The sequence below is a fragment of the Erpetoichthys calabaricus genome, chromosome 4, assembly GCF_900747795.2.
Source record: "Erpetoichthys calabaricus chromosome 4, fErpCal1.3, whole genome shotgun sequence".
NCBI classification, from domain to species: Eukaryota; Metazoa; Chordata; class Cladistia; order Polypteriformes; family Polypteridae; genus Erpetoichthys; species Erpetoichthys calabaricus.
In genome coordinates, this window is record NC_041397.2 from 319,112,272 (window position 1) to 319,134,446 (window position 22,175).

General features: G+C 40.4%; 1 protein-coding gene across 1 annotated transcript; it reads right to left on the bottom strand.

Moving 5' to 3' along the window:
• Positions 1-3,339: 3,339 nt before the first annotated feature.
• LOC127527609 (jerky protein homolog-like) lies at positions 3,340-5,162 on the bottom strand. Its single transcript, XM_051926725.1, has 2 exons — positions 5,153-5,162; positions 3,340-4,868 (listed from the first exon to the last, which is right to left on the bottom strand). Exons 1-2 carry the CDS (start codon positions 5,160-5,162, stop codon positions 3,340-3,342), a joined length of 1,539 nt encoding a protein of 512 aa, XP_051782685.1.
• Between the last annotated feature and the right edge of the window lie 17,013 nt (positions 5,163-22,175).

Consider the following 22,175-nt stretch of genomic DNA (forward strand, 5'->3'; position numbering starts at 1 on the left):
GCAATTCAGAGGGAGACCCCTTTCCAGGTAGGTTGGGCTTGCAGTGGGTGTCAAAAAGAAGGGGGTCAATACAATACAATACAATACAATACACGAAACAGATCAAATCCTCAACTCAGTATAAAAATAAAAATTTTACAAGTACGGAGCAGAATTTAACAGTAGATGATATCACATAATATGATTTGGATTTGTTAAGAGTCCTGGAGACCTCAGCCGTCAAGCTGCCTCCCTCATTTGGCCATTCCACAGGTGAAATAGCACTGGGCCAGCCAATCCAATCCAATGAAAGGACCCCTCTACATGATTCCTGCGATCTTCCAACAGAGATGACTTTGCCTTAGGCAGGCAACATGACTTTGCAGGTGGGCCGTGGCACCAAGTGCCACATTTGAGTACCGAGAAGAGAAACAGAATAGGTGAGGGTTAGTAACAAATTATAACGATCATGTTACTTATGTTTTAGTGCTAATGACTAACAACAAAGATGTAGTCTGTGCAGTTAATTAGCACCTCTAGTCAGGGTATGCTAAACTGAAATCGTGAGTCTTCTGCCGGGATTTGAAAGCTGAGACCGAAGGAGCATCTCTTATAGTAGCCGGTAGACCACTCCACGGTTTAGGGGCCCTGTAACTAAAAGCTTGACCTCCCACTGTTATTTTATTAATCCTTGGATTAAAAAAAGTAGGTAAATACAACACAATACATAGAGCAGGACACAAGTAATCTCCAGTGTAACACAATAGTAATATTACAAGTACAGAGCAAAATGCAAGAGTCGTTGATATCTATACTAATAAAAGGCAAAGCCCTCACTGACTCACTGACTGACTGACTGACACACTCATCACTAATTGTCCAACTTCCCGTGTAGGTAGAAGGCTGAAATTTGGCAGGCTCATTCCTTACAGCTTACTTGCAAAAGTTAGGCAGGTTTCATTTCGAAATTCAACGCGTAATGGTCATAACTGGAACCTCTTTTTTCACAATATACTGTAATGGACGGCAGCTCGATGGCCGTGGGAGGAGGAGTTGAGTGTCACGTCATCACGCCTCCCACGTAATCACGTGAAAAGACTGTGAACGCAGTAGGGAGAAATGAAGGAAGAGCGGCAAACAGCGAAGAACAAAAAATTCATTAAAAAATTGAGAAGGGAGCGAAACAATAAGAAGCGAGCGAGTGAAGCATACAAGCATCTTCATAAGGGAAACAAAGCACGGTGTAAAACGTAAGTTTAAATTAAGTTTATAGAAACGCTCCCGCTGCGGATTGCAATAACATATTCACGAGATAAAAGTTTAATGTGAAGACACGAAGTATTAACGAACCACACACCGTAGCGCAACGTTAGGGGCTTCACCTCTGGCGCTGACGTTCGAGATTCGATTCCCGAGAGGGGATGCAATGAGTGTGTACGCATGAAGAGCACAGAATTAGGGCGAAACACGTGTCGCGTACTCTTAGCATAATTTGAAAGTAAACAATTTCAACCATTCTATGATCTGCTTCTCGCAACTGAAAGACGGCACATGGCGGATGTTAGTCGACTTGCTGACCGCAACGTTAGGGGCTTCAACTCTGGTGCTGACGATAGAGATTCGATTCCCGAGAGGGGATGCAGTGATTGTGTACGCCTGATGAGCCCAGAATTAGGGAGAAACACGTGTCGCATACTCTTTGCATAATTTGAAAGTAAACAATTTCAACCATTCTATGATCTGCTTCTCGCAACTGAAAGACGGCACATGGCGGATGTTAGCCGACTTGCTGACCGCAACGTTAGGGGCTTCAACTCTGGTGCTGACGATAGAGATTCGATTCCCGAGAGGGGATGCAGTGATTGTGTACGCCTGATGAGCCCAGAATTAGGGAGAAACACGTGTCGCATACTCTGCATTATTTGAAAGTAAACTATTAAAACCATTCTATGATCTGCTTCTGGGAACAGAAAGAGGGCACGTGGCAGACGTAAAGCGACTTGCTAACCAACCACCAGTGTAACCTGGCAGGTAACCACCCATACAATCAGATTATGATTCAGACTAGGAATGCAATGAATGTAATTACCCCGATCTACATACAAGGCGAAAGTCTTGCAACATTCAAAGATGATGGTTTGGGATAAGTACACCATGGAACATAAAAGAGCTTATGAAGCCTTGAACCGAAAAAAGCAAGATCTCAGAGATCGTAAAAAAAAAAATAGGAGGTAATGTCGTTTTACTCGCTGTAGATTTTAGTCAAACATTACCAGTTATTCCACGAGGGAGACCAGCAGATGTTTAAAATCCATGCTTCTCCCACGGTCGGTTATATGTCGCGTGTTCTCGGGTAGGTACACCAAAAAATGTATACATTTAAGCATGTAATGGGCAAACAAAAAATGAGGTATACCCGAAGGCACTGCAGTAGTACTCAGTGTAACTTTACTTCTTAAATGTTAATGTTTTACTGTTTAATAATTTATACGCTTCTTATATGTTGTTCAAATTCTTTTCTCAAAATACCAGTGACAGCGCAATGCACAATAACGTGGAGTGAATACACCATACGCATCCGCCCACGGTGTGCGCAGATAGGAGTTGATTCTACAAAAAAATAAAATAAAGATAAAAAGAGTAATACAATCATCACCTATAAAGCGGATAGTAGACATGACGTACTATATGTGTACTAGATTTCAAGTCAATAGGTGAAACGGTTTGCGAGCTACAGGTGATTTAAAATCCTGGACAGACAAACGAATAACCACGGTAGCAAATTATAGCAGATTTTACTGTTTAATAATTTATATTTATATGAAATGTGCTTCTTATATATTACTTCATATTCTCATATGATAATGATGTTAATGTTGTTTATATTGATTTCTATGTTATTGTAAGTGCATGTATGTGTGTATATGTATGTGTATATATATATATATATATATAATAAATATATATATATATATATATATATATAATATATACATACATACATATACACACATATTATATATATATATGCATAATATATGTGTATATGTGTGTGTATATATATATATATATATATATATATATATACAGTAGAGTCCCGCTAATCCGAACCCCGCTAATCCGAAAATCCGCCTAATCCGAACAGGACTAGGGAAAAAAAAGTAAAGAAAACAAGTTTTTTCAAGTTATGTTGTACGTTTAATGTACATTTAAGAAACTTGTAATTTTTCAATTTCGCTGTCTAACTAAAAATACAAAATACAGCCTTACTTAAAATTTAAACAAGTTCGAATTTACTCACATATGTAGAATCCATGTTCTGTACAGCATTTACACAAAACGTAAAAAGCAAACCATTATCTAAGAGATAAAGTCAGTGATCTCCTTCTGATGCAACGAACTAAAACGGCTTGAAGAAGCAATGTTTCGCCAACGCCGCATAAACATAACATCTGTTGGGGTTGCATCGGCGTGTTGCTCAACGTAGCGCAAAGCGAGATCAAGGGCACTGGCTGCGGCAGTGTGTGGAACAACATCAGTCGGCACGTCCCCTTCCTCCTCACTGTCGTCTGCGTCGAGATCAGCTGACGTGCCCTGCACAGCTGCCACAATGTCCTCATCTGTGTATTCTTCATGGCCACAGTCGTCAACGGCCGTCCACTCTTCCATGCACTCTTCTTCTGCATGTTCACAACCTGGCATTCTTTTCACCAATTGAAGAAGTTCGCAATTTTCTTTTGTCGGGGGGAAAACTGTTTGGACAAACTCTAGCTCAGGCCAGAGATTTTTCCAAGACTTCTGTAAGGATTCCTTGCATGTGTTTTCCCAAGCTTCAGCAACCCAGTAAATAACATCTTTGCTGTTCATTTTCATGAGTTTATCCAAAATTGTTAGCTCTTCATTATCTTCAAGTAGGCTACGAAGAAGCATTTTTCTATAATTCTGTTTCAAAGCCTGCAAAACCCCTTGGTCCATTGGCTGCAAAATTGATGTGACATTTGGTGGGAGAAAAATAGCCTTGATATCATCGCAAACAAGTTGCATTTCTTCTGGATGTGATGGAGCATTGTCTATAAGTAACAAAGCACGAGAAGGCAATCCATTTTCTTTGTTAAACGCCTTTACTTTTGGCACAAATTGCTTGTCAAACCATTCTTTGAACAAGGCACGATCCATCCAAGCTTTCTTTTGATTTCTGTAAAAAACAGGGAGAATGTTCATGTTCTTAAAACAGCGTGGTTTTGCCGATTTGCCGATAACCATCAGTGGAAGCTTATTTGTGGCAGAAGCATTGCTGCAGGCCAACACAGTCAGACGCTGTTTATCCATTTTAAACCCTGGTGCAGATCGTTCCTCTTGTGATGCAAGACTTTTGGTAGGCAATGCTTTAAAGTTAAGTCCTATCTCATCTGCGTTGTAAACTTGCTGGGGCGAGTAGGAAGAAATGATGCATTTGAACTCCTCAAGGTATTCAACAGCTGCTTTGTTGTCCGCTGACAATTTCTCCCCAGTTATTGTAAGCTGCCTGATTCCGTGTCTTTTCTTCCATCGGTCTAAGAAACCACAACTAGCCGTAAATGATACGTCACCGTCCATGAGCTTGTTCAATTGAAGTGCCTTTTCTTGAATTAGAGGGCCAGTGATAGGGATTCCTTTCTGTCTTTCTTGTGTAAACCATAAGAAAAGTGCTTCGTCCAATTTTTCGTAAGAAGACACTGTCGTCTTGCTACGTTTTTCAATCGTTTTTTCACTTGTGGTAGTGCAAAACTGCTCAATTTTACCTCTGTTCTTTTTCCAATCGGAAATTGTTGCTTTCCCGACACCAAATTCCTTCGATAACTGAGTGGCACTTTCACCTTTGTGAAGTCTTTTCAACACTTCCAGTTTTTCTTTTAATGTACACGACTTATGTTTACGTTTGCTTGCCAAGATGATTAACAGCAGGGACAAGCACAGAATGTAAAGAAACCACACTACACACCACTCACAAGGACTCACAAAACACAGGGCAAGTGCGCGCACACGAACAATAACATTGCACAAAACACATCACTCAGCAGTAGCAGGTGGCACACTGACTCAGTGACTCATAGTTTGGGAACGGAAATCAAGAGGAATGCGTAGTTCTAGGCGGGGGGTCTAGGTCACTGCCCTTCCGCTACTACTCACCTACCGCCCGTCATATCGATTTTACCTCCGATCACAGTCACACTACAGTGCAGTTTAAATTGCAGTGTACTAGAATACGTAATTTCTTACCTTTAATTCTTGACACATCAGACGCTTAATACGCCTCATAAAGTCAATATATGGCATTATATGACAAAACTCCGCCTAATCCGAATTTTCGCTAATCCGAACAGGGTTCGGTCCCAATTAGTTCGGATTAGCGGGACTCTACTGTATATATATATATATATATATATATATATATATATATATATATATATATGACAGCAACACTCATAACAATGACAACACAATTACATTGACTACATTGACATGTTACGTTATTTTTAAAATGTTTCCTTTACTTTTTCATAACCTCTTTAACACACTACTTCTTAGCTGCGAAGCACAGGTATTTTGCTAGTCACATAATAAGATTCAGATTTGTTCAGAGTCCTGGAGACCTAAAAGCTCAACCTCCCACTCTTATTTTATTAATCCTCGAAATCATAAGCAGACCGGCATCTTGACATCTTCCCATGCAATCTGGTTTGTAAGTCACAATAAGTTCAGACAAGTACGCCGGACCTTGGCCATTTAAGGCTTTAAATGTTAAAAGGAGAATTTTGAAATCTGCCCTAAACTTAACTGGGAGTCACTGTAAGGATTTAAGAACTGGAGTTATGTGTTTGTATTTTCTTGTTCTTGTTCTAATTCTTATAGCAGCTTTTTGCAATAAGTAGAAGCTGTAAAAAGAAAAATTTGAACATCTAGTGATCACAGCATTGCATGAGTCAATCCTATTAGAATTAATTTCTCAGCATCCTGCATATTTAGAAAATGCCTTAATTCCCCAACATTTTTAAGATAGAAGAAACATGTTTTGGACAATTTTGTAATGTACACTTTAAATGACATGCTAGGATCAAAAGTAACACCTCGATGGAGGGCTGATTCAGTAACAGTAATAATGGTGATTCCATCTGAGTTAAATAATGATGTGATCAGCATCACTCCCTCCAATAATTAACACCTCTGTTATGTATGTGTTTAAAGACCAGTAGTTCTCATCTGATCCTTTAATTCACTAACACAACTAATTAAAGACAACATCAGAGAATCTTCACTTGGTCTAAAAGAAAGGTTTAACAGGGCGTTATCTGCGTAGAAGTGAAAATGAACATTATGTTTTCCAATGATGGATCCAAGTGGAAGCATGTAAAGTGAAAACAGTAAAGGTCTGAGCACTGAGCCCTGCGGGACACCATATCTCACTTCTATGTATAATGATAGAGCCATGTCAACACATTTCTTAGTCATCTCTTAGTTATCCTTCAGTACATTTTTGTATATTACATCAACTTTTCTTCTGGTACATTATTTATTTGAGCATCTCATTATTTTCCTAAACCAATTCTTATACTTTGGTGTAAATTTTGTGGTTCACTTGACCTGTATCTGGTTTCCTGGTGTACCTGAACAGGTTTCTCGCATTTATTAAGCCTTTATGCTATTTATTTAAGATGAATGCTGTTGTTACCCTAAAATTATTCTCCCACACTTATCAATGGCTTTATTCCTAGGGGTTGTATGTGGGAAACGCTTGTACTGTATGATAAGCTCTGCCTTAACCACCTCAGACTTTCCTTCTGACTGACCTTTTATGGTGGCCCAAATGAAATCAATACAGCAGTCCTGTTTCACAGAACACAGAACTGAGAAAATGATCAAGATTCATATAAGGTATATAGGACAGAAACAAACAAACATAAAACATCTGAAATGTTCTTAGTCTCTGATTCTGGTCATTGGCTACCTTTTGAGGTCTCTTGAGCTACGGGCGACTGTATATTAAGAACACTGAAAGGGTGCAAAATAATTATGAGCCTAAAACTTAACCAGAAATGAGCTGAAAGTCACACCAAGGAAGTTGCGTGAATGAAATGAACAAAACCAAGGAGGATGCAATGAGAAGTCAAGCAAAATGACACGTTTTATTGGCTAACTGAAAAGGTTACAATATGAGCTGTCTCGAAAGCTTGCATATTGTAATCTCTTTAATTAGCTAATACAAGGTGTCATTTTGCTTGACTTCTCAATGCAGGCTAATTAACACTGAGAATGACATTGTTTGGGATATCCACCACGGGATACTGAATTTGCTGTGTGCCACCATATTTATACTGGAAATAAATGGAAACGTGATGACACACAGCTAACATGGTGACAAGTAAATATATAACAAAGGTCAGTACTCTTAAAACAAAATGTTAAAAATGAAAGCTCCACACATGATAACTCCAGTCAGACACAAGCACACATACGTACAGACACTCCAGTGTAATCCTCCTGTCCTCTGTTATGCTCAGAGCAGACAAAGAGCTCTAACAGTGACATATTTAGTGTGTACCGTATGTTCGTTCACGCCTATAAAGCGAGGCTTGTTCCTTGTCCCTGGCCGTTGTCATTTCTCCCACCACAGCACATTTAGTACACCTGAGTGTATGTTTAGTGTCATGTGTGTGCTACTCTGGTTTCTTGCTGTGAGAAGTGACCTTAGTGCCGATTGCTTTGTTTTTTTTTTCAGTCATTTTTCTTACATCCTTTTGTCTTCTCTTTCTAGCAGTTATCATTCATATAATGACCAAGTGACACAACAGAACGCTTGGATTTCTGTTGACAGAGTTTGATTGGAAAAAGTTCAGTCTGTTTGAACTCTCCTGTTTCCAGAAGCTGTGTGTTTCACATTCATAAACTGCTCTCCTTCTGCTTTTGTCTAGTTTACCTATGCCGCCATCACAGTGGTAATAGTAGTTAATTCACACTTCAGCCTTATTGGCAAACCGCTCAAAGGCTTGATTTTCCTGTCTCATCCATTTAGTAGCAGAAACCCAAATGTTACGCAGCCTACTTTAATTGTTTGTCTGTCAGAAATGTTCTGAGTTGAGTAGACCACCGTCATCCACTTTACTTTTTAACATGAGCAGTTAGTGTGCTCTTCCAAAGTTGTAAGCAGAATGGGCTCATGATAAGCCTGCCCTGGAAATGGCGGAGTCAAAATAAAACTCACAGACTTTAGAGTTAGTTGTAAGATCTTACTGCATTAAAACCGTGAAGAGTGCAGACCTCTGTCATGAAACTCATTAAAGTGACAGAGGCAACCCCTTAAAGAAGTGTCACTTGAGATATTTACATTAGATGTGTTCTGCTGAGTGAGACGCATATTGACTGGAGATGCGGGAGACTTTTGTTTGTGTGCAGTCAGCCCAGTAAATGTTTTTTGCTCTCTCGCATGTTGTTTTTGTTCCTGATGAGTTTCTCATTCTGAGATGTACAAGTGCTGCTCAATTATAACAAAGTTAATATTTGATGAATATTGCCTTTGATATTTTAACTGTGATTATTTTAAATTAACAGTCCATCCATCCTCTTCTCCTCCACTTGGGGCAGGATCTCGCTCCCAAACCTAAGAGGTCACTCCACCCTTTTCCGGCTGAGGACCATGGTCTCGGATTTGGAGGTGCTGATTCCCATCCCAGCCGCTTCACACTCGGCTGCGAACCGATCCAAAGAGAGCTGAAGATCACGGCCTGATGAAGCAAACAGGACAACATCATCTGCAAAAAGCAGTGACCCAATCCTGAGTCCACCAAACCGGACCCCCTCAACGCCCTGGCTGCGCCTAGAAATTCTGTCCATAAAAGTTATGAACAGAATCAGTGACAAAGGACAGCCCTGGCAGAGTCCAACTCTCACTGGAAACGGGTTCGACTTACTGCCGGCAATGCGGACCAAGCTCTGGCACCGATCGTACAGGGACCGAACAGCCCTTATCAGGGGGTCCGGTACCCCATACTCTCTGAGTACCCCCCACAGGATTCCCCGAGGGACACGGTCGAATGCCTTTTCCAAGTCCACAAAACACATGTAGACTGGTTGGGCAAACTCCCATGCACCCTCCAGGACCCTGCTAAGGGTGTAGAGCTGGTCCACTGTTCCGACGACCAGGACGAAAACCACACTGTTCCTCCTGAATCCGAGGCTCGAATATCCGATGGACCCTCCTCTCCAGGACCCCCAAATAGACTTTTCCAGGGAGGCTGAGGAGTGTGATCCCTCTGTAGTTGGAACACACCCTCCTGTCCCCCTTCTTAAAGAGGGGGACCACCACCCCGGTCTGCCAATCCAGAGGCACTGTCCCTGATGTCCATGCGATGTTGCAGAGGTGTGTCAACCAAGACAGTCCTACAACATCCAGAGCCTTGAGGAACTCCCGGCGTATCTCATCCACCCCCGGGGCCCTGCCACCAAGGAGTTTTTTGACCACCTCGGTGACCTCAGTCCCAGAGATGGGGGAGCCCATCTCTGAGTCCCCAGGCTCTGCTTCCTCATTGGAAGGCATGTTAATGGGATTGAGGAGGTCTTTGAAGTACTCCCCCCACCGACCCACAACGTCTCGAGTCAAGGTCAGCAGCGCACCATCACCACCATATACAGTGATGACACTGCACTGCTTCCCCCTCCTGAGACGCCGGACGGTGGACCAGAATCTCCTCGAAGCCGTCCGAAAGTCGATCTCCATGGCCTCCCCAAACTCCTCTCATGCCCGAGTTTTTGCCTCAGCAACCACCAAAACCGCATTCCGCTTGGGTTGCCAGTACCTATCAGCTGCCTCCAGAGTCCCACAGGAGAAAAGGGTCCTGTAGGACTCCTCCTTCAGCTTGACGGCATCTCTAACCACGCTACAATGAGTTGCTTTGTTTTAACTAAATGTATCTTCTCATTTTTATGACCGTTTAACTCTTTAGGTGTTTTCTCCAGCCCATATTTCAGGTGTGGTCTCTAGAGGGCACTATTCCACCATCTCAACTGTTTCATGCCAGGCAAAAATAATTGTAAATACAAATCCGTTCTTTTCTGACAGAGTTCTGCTGGGTGTGCCCCACTGTATGAATCAGTTACAACACACATCCTCTCTTCTAGCTTACTGCTTACTTGCTGTGCTTTATTCACATTGGATCAAACCTCCGCATATGTATCCATGCAGAACAAACTCTGGACAAGCAAAGACATTATACAAGTGAATCTGAGCACAGAGAGATGTATTTGCATTAAGCCAACATGGCTGCTGCCGGCACTGAGCATAGCTCACAACAATTAGTCGGTGGTCAGAAGACATCACAGCTTATGAGTAATTTCTAGAAGAAGCCAGAGGTTTATCCAGAGTAACACCTTCATACTTAGGGCCCAACTTCACTGTCCCATGTAATTCTTTGGAATGAGGTGACACCTACATGAGTCCAGAATCTTCACACGTTATTCTTTCTAGTGACTTAACTAGTATATTGTGTTGTGTAGAATACAGCAGAACCACCCAGAAACAGTAATGTGAAATTGTTAAAAGCTGGACTATTTAATGGAGTAACAAGTTTGTGTTTATTTTTATGTAACGATGCTTCTTGCAGCAGCACAGTCTGTTATGAAATGCGCTCCTCTGATATTAGTTTACCACGTCAGCCATAACTGTAATTCACAAAATTAACAATTAACTATCCAGGCCTAGTATATACATAACTTTTTAAGCTGTTTATTTCCTTAGTATGTTAAGTCCTGTTGAATGTGGTGGGATGGCCATTGCTGATAATTCCTGTTTTTGTCTACTGCTAACCTTTTACCGCACTGACAAATTCTAAAACTACATCTGTAAAGTTCAGTTTATGCTACAAGGTCAATGACAGTCCATGTAGGTAATAATGTGATGGTAACCTCAATGAAGAGAGGGGGTCTTCTGTTAAGGTTCTGCTTTGATGTGCTGCATATTCTGTTCAGCACTGAGATATTTTATACGTTCATGGTTTTATGTCACGTATTATAGCTGAAGTACCTGACACTGATGTCTGTCTGTACGTTAGTTTAAGGCATGAAAACAGATATTTCAGTGTTTCCTGAAACATGACTGCCACATAAGACAAAAGATTTAACATCTGTCATCTTCACTCCTACCACTTCATCAATGTCTGTGCTCTCACAATTTGACAATTTCTTTGTTTTCTTTTGTGTGTGTGTAATGTTGGATTCCACAATTGCAGGACCTCCAATACTTTGTTCTTTCTCCGGCTTTGTGTGTTTTCACAAATAGCTGTTTAGTCCCACATTAATAAATTGAAAGGCTTACTGAATAACTAAATCCATGGACCACAGAATGTACCTACAGTGGGTGGGCTCGAGGTAATGGGGTTTACAAACTTCACAGCAGGTCTCCACAATATTACAAGACACAGCACCAGTGCCAGTATTCAATAATGTTGTTATAAAGTTGATTCATTATCATTTATCTACTGTATTCGAAACAGTGAGTCATGTGCTAAAAAATTGCATTTCATTATTTTTAATATGACTTATCTCTATCACATTAAGTAACAACATACAGCTTTTAAGGTAGCTTTGCTTTTTTAAACTTTTTTTTGAAAAACTGATAGAAACGAATATTGTGTCTCAAGTTCATTTCAGAGTGATTGTCATATGTTCACAATAAAGTAAAATTCCAATCTGCATGTTTTTCCAACACAAATCAGGCCATTCCTATCCTTGTCCAAAGACCGGAATTTCACTCTTTACTTTATGTATAATAATACCACAGAATAGCAGGTAGTTAATAATATTTAATGTAATTATAATATTTATTCTTCAGTGCTTAACGAGGTTAGGAGCACAGATATAAACCCTTGGTGCTTATTTTTAGAAAGTCACTGTGCACTACGGACTAGAAAATATAATAATATCCCATCATATAGAAAGGGTGATTGGGCAGATCAGAGCAACTAAAGGCCAGTAGGCTTAACGTGAATCACAGGAAAATTAAGGGTAAGATTGAGCAGCACATGGCAAGAACAGGAGTTTTACTGAATTGTCAGCATGGGATCAGAAGAGGGAGGTCGTGTTTTATTAACCTGCTGGAATTCAGAGGAAGCAACAAAAGGGTATAATCAAAGTCAAATTTAGGATATTATTTATCTTGACTCTCAAAGACTTTTTATAAGGTTCCATAGGAGAGGTTGGTCATCAAAGTAAAAGAAGTGGTAGTTCAGGGTGTTGCCTGTAGATGGAGACAGAGTTGACTAAAACACAAGGAACAGAGGGTTATGGTGCAAGAAATCCTATCAGAGTTACCACACCTTCGGGCAAGCTTTGTCGTCTTCCTTCTGATTCTGGCTTGTCTGACTGAAGTCGAACAGTACCTTTTATCTGGGACCTGTGAGTACTTCTGGTGTCAGGGCATAAACCGATGGAAGCACTTCCAGGCCAGTCGCATGTTTCAGAAAGTAGGCATTGTGCATCCCTTCAGATCCTTCTTGCAGCCTCCAAGGAATCAGCAGGGCTGACAACCAGGACTACAACACTTATGGTGCTTTGCCTGCGTTCAAGTGGGAATCCTAAACCAGGGAGGTTGCCGCCTAGTGTGCTGTGGAATAAAATGTCCTTAATACATTGTCTTCCCTGGTCCATCCACGCCGTTGGCATCCCTGCTGGGTAAGGATCCCAGTTCTGCTCCGGCCTTGCTTCCTAACGAAGTGTGCCATCTCTCATACATCTTATCATGGTGTAGTCCCTGACTGACATAAAATTACGGCTGTTGCCAGTGTTGTTAAAAAGCCGATGGCAATCCCAATAATTTTATCAATTTTTGCTCCTATTTCCAATTTTCCCCTTCTTGCCAAAATTTAAAAATCTGTTGTTGCTTATCAACTACGGGTCTGTTGGAACAGATTGGCAAGCAGCCTTAACAAGAATTATTGGAGAAAGTCTGCATCAGGAATCAATAGAAATAATTAACAAAGACACAGTCACGGTCTTGTGGCCTAAAGCCAGGCAGAGATTTAGAAGCTAAAGATCAGTTTCAACGATCCTGAACCAGAGGATGATGGCTAAATAATTAAGCCAACCATCTAAGCAGACACCAAGCCTGAGCCAAAGTAAACTAGTGCCCGAAGTAAATATTGTCTTTTATATACAGTAGAATATCAATCGCTAACATACACAGGCTACTGTGACACCATTTAAACTGTGCCCATGTGATAACCTCACACATCACTCAGGCCTCAACCACACGATGGCAGTCATCACAAAACATCAACAAGTGATGACGTAAATGGGAAAAATGGGCTCCCAAAATTGTGGAAAAATGACATCACCTTGAGAACAATATAAATGAACAAGTAATGTAAAAGTGATTAGTAAGAAATTATTAAAAATGAACACAAGAAATTTGACAAATCATTGGCAGCAGATTGTTGCTTTGTCCATTCCTTTGAAAGTTTTTGTTTAATAAAGATGTTCTTTTTAGTTCACTAGTGCCTCTTTCTTGTGTTAGGATCTTTGGTATATTTTGAATTTGTGCCCCAGCGTATCCATTTTCTTTTTGTACAGTTTTTGACTCCTTTGGTGTACCTTTAAACAGCTCATTGTCTCTCTTTGACTTCAGTTTATTTCATTTATTTCAGATGATGACTGCCTTCCTGCCATCACTAGGGAAGCGTTTGACAATCCCTGCTCTTTGAACGCTGAAGAGTCTTTAAAGAAAGAGGACATTTCATTTGAATGGACAACATCTGAACGTCTCGTTGTTCATACATTTATCAATGGAGAAGACCGTCTGGAAAATCGTGACCCCCAGTTCTCTTCATATCGGAACTGCCACATGGCGACTTCTCCCAGAGGCTGTCTGATGTGTCTGTCCGTCAGTGATGAGCTGGAGTTTGCATGTTGTTACAACAGAGCCGAGGGGCACAGCTGACCTCTGTCTGAGAGCCGTCTTCAGATCGCAGGTAAGGAAACCTGACCATGTGAATGCTGTCCATCCTGTGGCCAGCAAGCTTGGTGATCTTGAATAGCAGAGCCTGTTACCTGTCTGTGAAGCTGAAATGATGAGCTGCTGTTTTATGATAATGATGTATGAGTGACAGGAAGAAGAAGAACAAGACTGTGTGCCAAAATAAGAGACGTCAGTAATTGTGTCTTTATTGTGTGCATCAAGGTGTTTGGTGACCATCATCATCATCGTCATACACAGCGAGTGTTGTGATATTTGATTTTCATCCACCTGTTGCTAACCAATGCAAATCCAAGCCTGGCAGTGAAACAAACCAATAATGTGTGCTGCACAACTCCCTCTGTCCTACTTCTTTATTCTCACATCTTAAATATTTTTAACACCATTATGTGTCCCATTCAGTTTTGTAATTCTGTATTATTTTCCAGACTCTCTCAGCCCAGTGTGTTAAGTTCATCTATTTTCCAGTTCCACCCTGGCTCCTGTAGGTGTTTAACAGTGGAACTGGCAGATCTTAATATATAGCAAAAACATTTTGGATAAGATGCTAATAAAAGAATGTGGGAATGATTTGATATTTTAGTTATGTTTGCTGATGTAACCCTTATAGTCACACTGCTGCCTTAAGACTGAAGTGTGATAGAACGATACAAGGACAGAAGGGGTGACACAAGGAGTGCATTTAGCTAATCTCCTTACTTCTGCAAGTGAACCTGATTCCTTTTGTTTGCTATGCAAGACTAATTTTTTGCCTTTAAATATTCTATACTAAGTCACAATCCTTTCCAATTACTTCTCAAAGTTAACAATTTTAGTAATTTCATACTAAGTTGTGTTACTGCGATTGTAGAGGGTATGTGGGGTAGTTCTTTAAGTCCTATTGAAGTGGTTTTGGTCACGTGGAGTATGATGTCCACAGCCAAAGCGACAGGCAAGAAGGAAAAGGTAAAATGACGTGTCGTGATTGTTAACCTAAATAAAGAAGAAAAGATAAACACAGGGAGAGAGCACAAAGCTTAAAGAAGCAGAAGTAAAACAGCAAACACACAGCCCCTCTGTTAGTGCACCTGTTGAAGCCCCTTCTGTCCAGCCGATCCAAGTTGGGTCTTTCAGGGCCATTGGCAACACTAGTCAGGAAACTGCCATGGACAGGCCACTAGTCCATCTGTGAGCCCACTCAAGTGTAAACCCATTTTCATATGCAATAATAGTAATAATAATAGTTAAGTACTCAGAGCAGTCACTGCGGCATACAGACACAAAAGAGCAATCACTTAAACCTGAAGCCCTTTCTTTTGCTGAACAATTGTCTTAGCTCTGAAATAAAAATGATATTAGTTATCAAGTGAAATCCTCGAATGTATGCTGGGAATAGGTTGTGCAGTGGTCATTTTGGTGGGCTTTGAAGACAATGGGGAAAGCTGAAAATGGGGGAATATGACATTTTAACTGTCGGCTTCAATTATAAGTATAAGTAAATGAATGTCTTCTGCATCTTCTCTAAAAGTGAGCCTTATTGTCAGTCCAGGGAAACGTTTATTTTTGAAGGCCCTGTAGTTGTTTAGCATATGCGTTGTTCATGTTTAATTTCTTATTGTCATTATGTGTGTCATCCAAAGGAAGAGGGGTTTCAAACTGTGGCCATCTACACAAGAGAAGCAACATAATAAATGTGCCTTACTTTGAAGAGTTTTAATGTCATAATGTCAGTGGAGGTTGCACTGATATTATACATCGGTAGACACCCCTCTATCGGCCCGCTATTTCTGTGTCTGATGTTATCAGTCAGGCCCGAGCACTAATTTACTAACCACTTAGCTGCGCCTTTCAAAGGAATGTGCTGCATATTTTTCAGTTCTTTTGCTTTAAAGTTTGGTCAAAATTATGACTTGCTGACAACTGGCTGGACATCTGAGACCGACTTATGGCCATTGAAGTCCATAAGTTCTCACAAAGTGATAAGGCTTCACTATTGGCCGTCAGTACTATGAAGGAAATCTGAATGACAGCTAAGAATAACCAATCAAATTCATACAATAAGACTGAGGATGGTTGGTGCTAATTCTAAAGTATAAATTCTGTAAGAAGTGTGCGTTTATATTTGACATGTAGGGAAATGTGCAGGCGGTGTAGATTCTAAATGACAAGAATTACACCCTCTGTTCGCTTGGTGGGTATGAGGAGTCTACCAGTAGAGTTCAGGATATATTGTAGTCTGGTGAGTGTTTCTTCAGGAAGGCTAGCACACAGAGGCTGACAAATGTCAGGGCAATGGTGTTGTACTGTGTTAGCCATTATGGATGTAATGAGAAGTCAAGCAAGATGACACCTTTTATTGGCTAGCTAAAAATATTATGATATGCAAGTTTCCAGGCAACTGTGGCCTCTTGTTCAGGCAAGATGTAATCATCATGTAGTCAGGGCAAGAAGTAATGAAAGCCTTGGGTGGATTCCTGCAGACTTTTGGTGATGCACATTACTATTGTGCTATTCATGCATTAAACCCTAAGGTTGTGGATTTGAGTGCTGCTACTGACACTGTATGATCCTGAGCAGGTCACTTCACCTGGGGCCTCATGCATAACGCCGTACGTAGAATTCACACTATAACATGACGTAAGCACAAAATCAGAAATGTGCTGACACACAAAAAAATCCAGATGCATTAAACTGTGCGACCGCCAGCTTCCATGTTCTTCCGCTACATAATTTCCGGTCAGCGTGAAAATTAACGCACGTGCACGCGCCTGCTGCCACACCCCTCTTTGAATATGCAAATCAATATAAATAGCCCTTAAGCTCAGTATTCTGTGAAAAGGCAATGGCAAAGGCACGAGGGAAAATAGAATTTCAGCGAATACCAAGAGGAAGCAAAGAAAAACGTACTATTTGTTGGTTTAAACAGTGGTATAAACAACAAAAGGAAGTTGATCGAGTGACATAGAGTGTCAGAGAACCTCGAAAGCTCAAGTTCACAAAGTCGCATAGTACCCGAAATAAAAAAGAAGTTGTCAGATATAAAAGTCGTCATTAAAAGGCGAGTCGTAGCCCACCGTCTGAGTGTTACAGAGAGGGAAAAAAAAGGCTCACAGTGGGGAAAAAAAGCACAAAATGTCAACTTTAATCTCAAAATTTCCACTTTAATCACTAAGTACTTTGAGCTACTTTTTGTATGAAAATGTGCTATATAAATAAATGTTGTTGGTTAGTTTATTTTGTCATTAAAATAGAACATCATAAACTTCATCTGTAAATTGTTTAATTTACTAGTTTCTCAAATCCCATCGTAACTAAAGTAGCACATTAAATGCTTTGTTTTGTATGTGATCTTCTATGTGCTCTATGTGTGTGAATCACTACGTGCTTCTTAAACGGGCTTTTTCTTCCTTTGACTGGACACAGAATCCATGACATTCATGATATTACAGCTTTCTGAATAATTTAAATACTGAGACGTATACTTGATATCATTTTCATGATGATAGGAGTTGAAGCATGTTATTAAACATGGGAACAAGGTGGCGCAGTGATTGTTCATGTCTCACGCAAGAGGCTTGCTGCACCGTGCGTGACCTTCAATGAAATAATTTATTGCAGCAGTACTGTCTGTTTCAGAATGTACTAACCTCCAATTCCTGTCCTTACTTTTCTTTCTCCAAATACCCAATCGCCACACAATCAGCTCTGTAATAGATGTTAAGCCATCTGTAAGCTTAGAACGCGATTCCTCAAAACATTTAAGGAACATTGAAATTTCTTTGTAGTACGTGTTTAATTATTCTATCCATCTATCATTAGTGTCGCGTCAGCACCAGCAAGTATTCAGCGCGAGGCAGGAACAATCCGTGAGCAGAGTCCTCACATGTTTAATTATTAACAATATAGATTATTTAAATGAAGTTAAAGTTTTATCTGTATTATATAATAAACATATTTTGCTGCATTTCATCTTAAAAATGATATCGTCATCATACTGTATGTAAATACGCACTTTATAAAGTGTCTCAGGTTGTGTAATATTATAACTGTATCGCAAGTTTACAGTGAGGTGATTGCACTAATAAGTCCAAACAGTTTTACAAGGAGCACTTGATGGACTGATTGAGTGCGTTTGCAGCTCTTGGGATGAAACTGTTTCTGAAACACGAGATCCGTACAGGAAAGGCTCTGAAGCGTTTGCCATATGAGAACAGTTCAATAGTCAGCATGGCTTGATGCTGTATTCCAATAATTCTCTTTCTGATCAACTGCTGTACAGCTGGGATTCACACTCAGATACAGTGATATAAATACTACGAGTGGTACAGTGAGAGTAATATGGAAAAAGATGATCTGCTGTGGCAACCCCTAACGGGAGCAGCTGAAAGAAGACGTAGAAGGTGTATTGAAAGTAACAACGCTAAAGCAGTTATAGTATTTAGAATAGTTTGACCATTCTGTGGACCATTATATTGTTACAGGTTAATTACAATCAGATGCATTAAACTAATAAACAATTAATTTCAGTGTATTTATAAAGCCGCGTCAGGGATGTGGATCTAAGAAAAGAAAGGGTAACCACATAGGAACAGTAGCACTACTTTGATGCTGGGTGCCGCCAGTTTGCAAAACCAAGTGCAGAAATTGCGTACAACAGGGTATGAGCTACTGTGGAAATGTGCGTGGCTTTACACCAAGTTTAGGTTTTATACATCGTGTTTTGAACGTGGAAACGTTCTTACGCTACATTTTTGTGCATATGCACCGTTTATACATGAGGCCCCTGGTGTGCCACATCTGGAAAAGCAAATGGAATGAATCCAATTGTATATCAAATATTGCAAGTCTTCTTGGATAAAGGAGATGGCCAAATAAGTAGTAATAATAGCAGTCATCATAATAATAATAATAATACAAAGCCTTGCGTGATACTAAAATCTCTTCTTGTGCCATTGCAGGCATACCTGGCATTGTAGGTAGACCTCTGTGGATATTACTCGTATATCGTCCTCCAAAACAGTCACCAGTCTTCTTGGCTGAACGCACTGAGTTGCTCACTTCTGTGTTCTTTGTATCCTGCTGTGCTTTTGCTTGGTGATTTGAACTTGCGTGTAGGCTCTGTAAATTCTCTACAAGTGGCTAATTTTCTAAATGTACTTTAGTGCTTTTTGTTTTTTGGCTTGAACGCCTTAGTTGAAAAACAAGTTTATCTGCCCATGCAGCTGACTATAAGGAACACCCTGCCCTCTACAAGCAGGCACTGCAGAGAGCCAAGACTGCTTCCTATACCAATTGTGTGGTCAGCATAATACCTGAACACCTTTTGCTACGGTGGATAAGCTACTTAAGCCTGCAAACAACTTTCCATAGGGTGTCTCTTCTGACCTTTACCACAAATATCTGTCCTTTTTTTAATAACAAGGTTGATCTGATTTATTCTGAATTTCAAAAAGATCATAGTTGGACGATCCTGAAGTCCATAAGCTTATCATTGCTGTCAGGGCAACTGCCTATATTCTTGACCCCATTTGCCTTTTTTTGTTTAAAGCTGCTTTGACTTTTCTAGCAGAATGTGCTCTTTTAACACTAATGATCTTTTTAGACCTCACTGCTGCTTTTGATACGGTCAATCATGGCATTCTTTTGTTTCGACTTGAGAAGGAGTTAAATATTACTGGGAAAGCTCTTACTTGGCTTAAATCATATCTTAAGGACCGTCAGCAGTTCATTACTTTCAGTAGGTTTAGGTCTGACTCATCGTATTTGTTCAAGGGTGTCCGTCAGGGCTCAGTTCTTGGCCATCTGCTTTTTATCATTTATATTCTGCTTCTCGGTGCCATTATTAGACAGCACGGTGTACAGTTTCATTGTTATGCTGACAGTACACAGATTTATTTACACCATGGGCTTATGCAAACACGACCCCCTCCTGCACTGGTTGCCTGTTTGGCTGACATCAAATACTAGCTGGCTGAAAACTTTCTAAGACTAAATAATGATAAAATTGAGGCTTTAATTATTGTATCTCCAGACACTTTAAAGAAAATAGACAATTCCTCAGTAAAAAATCCCCGGCTTTATGACGTCCTTGTCTGCACAGGTTAAAAATCTTGGTGCTCTTCTTCATCTTACACTCTCTTTTGATCCTCCTATTAATAATATTGCCAAAGCTGCTTTATCCATCTTCCATCAGGGCTGCGTCCATTGCTGTCTGACACTTCCACTGAGATGCTTATTCATTTTTTTGTCAGCTCGTGACTTGACTATTGCAAGGCAGCATTGTTTGGTGTCCCTGCTCAGAGACTGAACAAATTACAATATTTTCAAAATTCAGCAATAAGAGTGGTTACCCCTTAAAACCCTGAGAGCACATTACTCCTACACTTTTAGAATTGTGTTGGCTCCCTGCTCCCTTCCATATTCAATATAAACTTCTCCTTTTAGTTTTTAAGACTCTTCATGGTCAGGTCCCACCTTACTTGTCTTCTTTAATTCCTCTCTATGCTCCATCACGTTCACTTTGTTTTTCTGACTCTCTGCTATTAACCATCCCTTTATGCAGACTGCGCACTATGGATGACAGAGCTTTTAGTGGATCAGGCTATGGCTATGGAGTGCCCTGCCTGTGGAGCTCCGTGCATGTACCTCATTTTCTGTTTTTAAATCAGGACTTAAAACCCATCTTTCTAATATTGCTTTTTATTGTTCTCCTGAATTTCGTTTATACGTTGGAATGTTTGATTTTATGTCTATTGTTGTACAGTGGCTTTGGGTACCTTGAATGGCTCTTTTAAATTAACTTTATTATTAGTATTATTGTTAGGTGTAGTGGATGGATTGCTCATCCTTATTCATACTCCCATCCATACCTCTCACAAAGCGTTCTTTGTGCTAAATGAGCAGGTGATCTGCAACTGACCATCATTGACTTTACAGACATTGTGGCCAAGTGGTCCAGCAGTACACATGATGCTTATATCTGGTCCAACTGGGAAGTGTGTCAGGTGGCACGTGATGGTGCGTTGGCTGATGGCTGGCTACGAGCAGACAATGGGTGTCCCCTTCGTGACTACCTGGTAGCTCCAGTGTTGAATCCCCAAACTGTGGCTGAGTGGAGGTCCGACACTGCACACCAAAGCATGCGCACTGTTGTAGAGCGCAATCTGGGTATGTGAAAGATGTGATTCTGATGCCTGCACAAGTCCTCATGGGCTTTCACGACTCTTGGGAAACAACATTTCTATGTTTATTTGCCACCTCCTCTACTAACTAATAGATTAAAAGAATTTGAACAATTTCTGGATTTTTTTTTTTTTAGCATTTTTGTGTGTAAATTGATTTTTTATTACATTTTTGTTTTTTCTTCTTACATTTTACATGTCTGGAATTAGTGTAACATATATTTTGACCTCAGAAATACATGCGATTGATTTTCCTGTTCTTGACAGTCTACTTTTGATCTTGGCCAGATCCTTCTCGTCTCCACGCTGTACTCTTGCCGTCACCCTGATGCAGGTTGTTTCGTCTGTCCACATGACCTGTTTGTGAAAAAGAACTTCATTGAGCCTATAGAATTCTGCAAAGTGTATTCTGGCCATCCTGTCTTTGTGGCTACGTAGTGGTTTGACTCTTGCCGTGTGGCCTCTGTATTACTGTTGATGAAATCATCTGCTGATAGTCTTCTCTGACACGTCCACATTGGTCTCCTGAAGACTGTTTCTGATCTGTCAGACTGGTGTGGGGCTTTTTATTGACCATAGTGAGGATTCTTCTGTCATCAGCAGTGGAGGTCTTGCTTGGGCTGCTAGTCCCTTTGCGATTACTGAGCTCACCAGTGCGTTCTTTCTTCTTCATGATTGTGATACCACTAATTTAGGTTATCTCAAGGTTTTCCCGATGTCTGTATTCATTGGTTTAATTCTTGTTTTTCAGCCTCATAAAGGCTTCTTTGAATTTCATTGGCACAACTCTTGTTCACTTGTTGAACAATGACAATGGCAGACTCCAAAGGGTAGAAGCAAACAGAGGTAATATTGTGGAAGGCACTGTATGTGTGAAGCATTTTGATGTTCCAATGAAGTCCAGCGGCAGTGCTGGCCCGCTGTTTTCATACATTTTTTCCAGATTGTTATTTGAAGAAACACCACGACTTCAAAATAATAAAAAAATGGAGGTTGGCTCAGTCTGAACCATCTTGAATTAGGCAAAATGTGAGCTC